At 50.0% G+C, this 3,345-nt stretch overlaps 1 protein-coding gene across 1 annotated transcript in view; it reads right to left on the bottom strand.

Moving 5' to 3' along the window:
* PQLC2 (PQ loop repeat containing 2) overlaps positions 1-3,290 on the bottom strand; it is a 10,004-nt gene extending 6,714 nt beyond the window's left edge. Inside the window, exons 1-3 of the mRNA XM_019541494.1 lie at positions 3,273-3,290; positions 2,850-2,931; positions 370-631 (exon numbers count right to left, since the gene is read on the bottom strand). Of these exons, the coding sequence (XP_019397039.1) occupies positions 370-539 (170 nt within the window). The 5' untranslated portion in view covers positions 540-631; positions 2,850-2,931; positions 3,273-3,290. The remainder of the gene's footprint in view (positions 1-369; positions 632-2,849; positions 2,932-3,272) is intronic.
* Positions 3,291-3,345: the final 55 nt, after the last annotated feature.

Below are 3,345 nucleotides of genomic sequence, written 5' to 3'. Positions count from 1 at the left end.
CTTGCTGGGGTCATTTGACCCCAGTGCTCTTTCCTGCCATGGCAGGGGGTCGGACTAGATGATCTGCTCAGGTCCCTTCTGACCCTAGAAACTATGAAACTATGAGTGAACTATGCCTTGTTGTATGGGTTAAAGCTCAGAGCTGTAAATAAACAATTAATCCTCCTCCTCCACCAATTCTCTCCCCATATAAAACCAGTCCTTCAAAGCCAAGTGGTTAGGCTCAAGGTCTCCACTGGAGGTGCTGGGTTTCCAAACCCTAAAACCATCTCTCCTAGAAAGGCAAACATTCAGCTAGACCCAGAATCCCCTCCATGGGGCATCTCGGATACTTGTTCTCAGACTCGGCAGCTTCAGGGCTTTACTTACGGGAACGAAGCAGCCGCAAAGCAGACGATGGAAACCAGCCCCAGCACAATGCTGGCGATGTCCCAACCATCCTGAGCACACTCATTGAACACGTCCCACACCCACTGGGAGCCATTTGGACAGTCCGAGAAATTCCCCACTGGATGACTCTGCCAAACTTTGGAGTCCATAGCACAATCAGGAAGGTTGTGGCCCTCGCTGGAGAAGCCTGCAGTGGTCAGGCAGCAGCAGGAATATTTTTGTTATGAGCCAGACAGTGCACCTGTTGGAAAAGTAGGAGAAAGCACCAGTATTAATGTGGTCATAATGAGGGGCCAATGGTCTCATGAACCTCTTGCTTGTTGGTTCAAAGCTGGCTTGCACAGCAACCAAGTAAAGATCATTGATTGAGGCCACTTATCGTGACCTCAATTTAGATCCCCTAACGAAGCAAGCAGTATATTTAAGCCTTTTATCAACAGAACCATCTCCAGAGCAGCCAAGCCAATACCAAGTCTGTGCATGATGTTCTTTCATGCCTGCCACGCTGCTCCTCCCCAGCTCAGGCCCATCTCAGGACTCTGGTGCTCCTCGCATAGCCAAGTGCTTAAGACCAGTCTTTACAATGGTCTCTGGGAGCTGGCAGCAGGAAGCAGAACTGTCTGGCCTTATGGTAGGAAATCCAAGCAAGAGATGCAGCAAATCAAAGGCCCCTTTGATGTAGAGCATTTCCTCTGTCCTGCTATGTTGTCTCTCCTAGGGTCCCAAGTATTCTCTTTCCAAAGGAAATAAGGAAGAGTCAGTAAAGAGAAGAGAAAACAAAACAAAGCCAGGGCTTAGATTTAGGCAATCAAACTGGATACCAGCTAAGCTGCAAATGCCGTCATGGTCGACATGCTCTGCAGATAGTTTTGGCAGATAAGTCTCATTATCAAACTGCCACAAACCTTTTGGTCTGTATATCTTCCTCTTTACTGAAATACCAGCTACTGTTCTCTTCTCCTTTAGTGGTGGCCATAAGGACTATCCTCACTGAAGCCAGCCGATATCTGCCAGCGTCATCAGGTCCAGATTAAGATCCCGTGTCTTTTCCAGCAATCTCTGCCCATGAATAGCTAGCTAGCTAGCTTCTAATAGTGTTTAGACAACGCAACAGCAATAGCGAGCACTGGGGCATGACCTTATCCAGGGCCAACTCAGGCCTTCTGTCAATAAATAGAGCAGCCTTTGGTCTTAGCCCAGGGGAGAGGATGGGACAGACGCAGGTGAATGCTGAAACATTTCAATTTGCCTCACAGAGGTGGATCTCTTCTCCCTGACCCTCCTGTGCCATGATGCTTCCTACAGAACCGGTTCTTGTCGGAGGTCATTTTGCACAAAGTCCTCCTGCACCCCGGTGCCCAAGGGGAAGGGAAAGTACATCAGAGCTAGCGAGAAGTTTCTACCTGAGTGTTATCGTTTGCTTGTTTTTTTCACTTTTGTGGTACCAGGCCTCTACAAATTAGCCCAACGTGAGCTCTCTTGACTAGTGAGGATGCTGCATCCTGCTCTGCCAAAGGCCATACTTGCTCCACCCACTAGAAGCAGGGCTTTTATTTTCTAAGAGAAGATCAGACTAATTTTAGCTACATTTCAAATAGTTAATGGCAATCAGGAAACATGCTGCATTGCTACCAGTGGTTTATTTCTAGATTTACGGAGAACAGACCAAGACTTTACTTCACTGGTGATGCGTAACGAGTCAGTAACTTCTCTAATCACAGTACCAAGGGGACAGGAGCTGACTTTAGAGACTTAAATTTGTGTCCAGACTTGCAATCAGGTGAAGTCAGGGCTTCCAGCTAATTCATTTGTGCGCTGTCATGTCCAGACGCTGGTCAGAAGAGCCTCATTTATTTACACCAAGCAGCAATCCTTTACTAGCCTCCTAAGCTGTTCTTTGCAGGTTTAGCTATTGTGCTCCATCTGGATTGGGGACCCTTTGAAACCCTGCACCAGGAACAAATTAGCCAGCTCTGGATACAGCCAGTGCATAAAGAGCGTGGGGTTACATGCTTCCCTGCACACCCAGGAGACACAGCCTGCAAGTGGGAAATGATCACTTGTCAGCCAGTCATTATGTCACCTCTGTGACACCCCCATGAAACAAACCTCCATTTTTCCCCCCCCTTCCACCATATCCTACCAAATCTGCAATTGTCAAGTGCTTTAAGCCTCCAGATAATCCATTAGGCTAACTACTACTGTTCCCATTTTACAGCAAGGAAAAGTACATTAGAGAGCATCAGGGGCTTGCCGGTGTGAGTCTATCAGTCAGACCAGAGCCCACACCTGTTGCCCATGAGGACAACAATCAAGCGTAATAGGCCAAAGCATCTCAGAGTTTAATGACTTGCCCATGTGAACACATTGCTGATCAGACTTGAGGTCTCCACTGCTCAACAGCAGCATCTCCGGTGGCACCGCACGGCTCCCTCCCTCCCTGCACATTGTAAGCCTACCTGAAACTTCAGGGGCATCGCAGCTCCGACAGTTCAGGGTCACCCAGGGCTCTTCCAGCAGCAGGAAGGGTGGAGGGGAAGCCTTAAAAGAAAATAAAAGATGGCAATCAGTCTGATTCTGGCTCAGTCTTTCATGAAGGCAGCTACAGGGATAGGGAGGAAGTGCAGAGGGGCCACTAATGAGTCATTACAATACAGTCATCCCAAAAGGGTGGCGATCCTCTGCCGTCATCTCCTGTCCTGCCACACCAGGGGGGCAAGACGCCCTCTCGGCGGGCACAGCATGGCTCCTTCCACTCCCCGCCCCCGGCTTCCCAGGCTGAGCTAAGGACTGGCCAGAAGCAGCAGCAGCCGGACTCTGGCTCTGATGTGGGGAAGAGGAAGGGGGAAAGCCTGGCAGCCCCAACCCCCGCCCGCGCTCACCGGCCCTGGGGTGCGGCAGGATCGCCGTGCCGGGCCCCGGAGCTGCTGTTTATGCGGCCGATCAGCTGATCCG

Source organism: Crocodylus porosus, unplaced genomic scaffold, assembly GCF_001723895.1.
Source record: "Crocodylus porosus isolate Cpor-Errol unplaced genomic scaffold, CroPor_comp1, whole genome shotgun sequence".
Classification (NCBI taxonomy): Eukaryota; Metazoa; Chordata; order Crocodylia; family Crocodylidae; genus Crocodylus; species Crocodylus porosus.
This window is presented reverse-complemented; position numbering and strand designations above follow the sequence as displayed.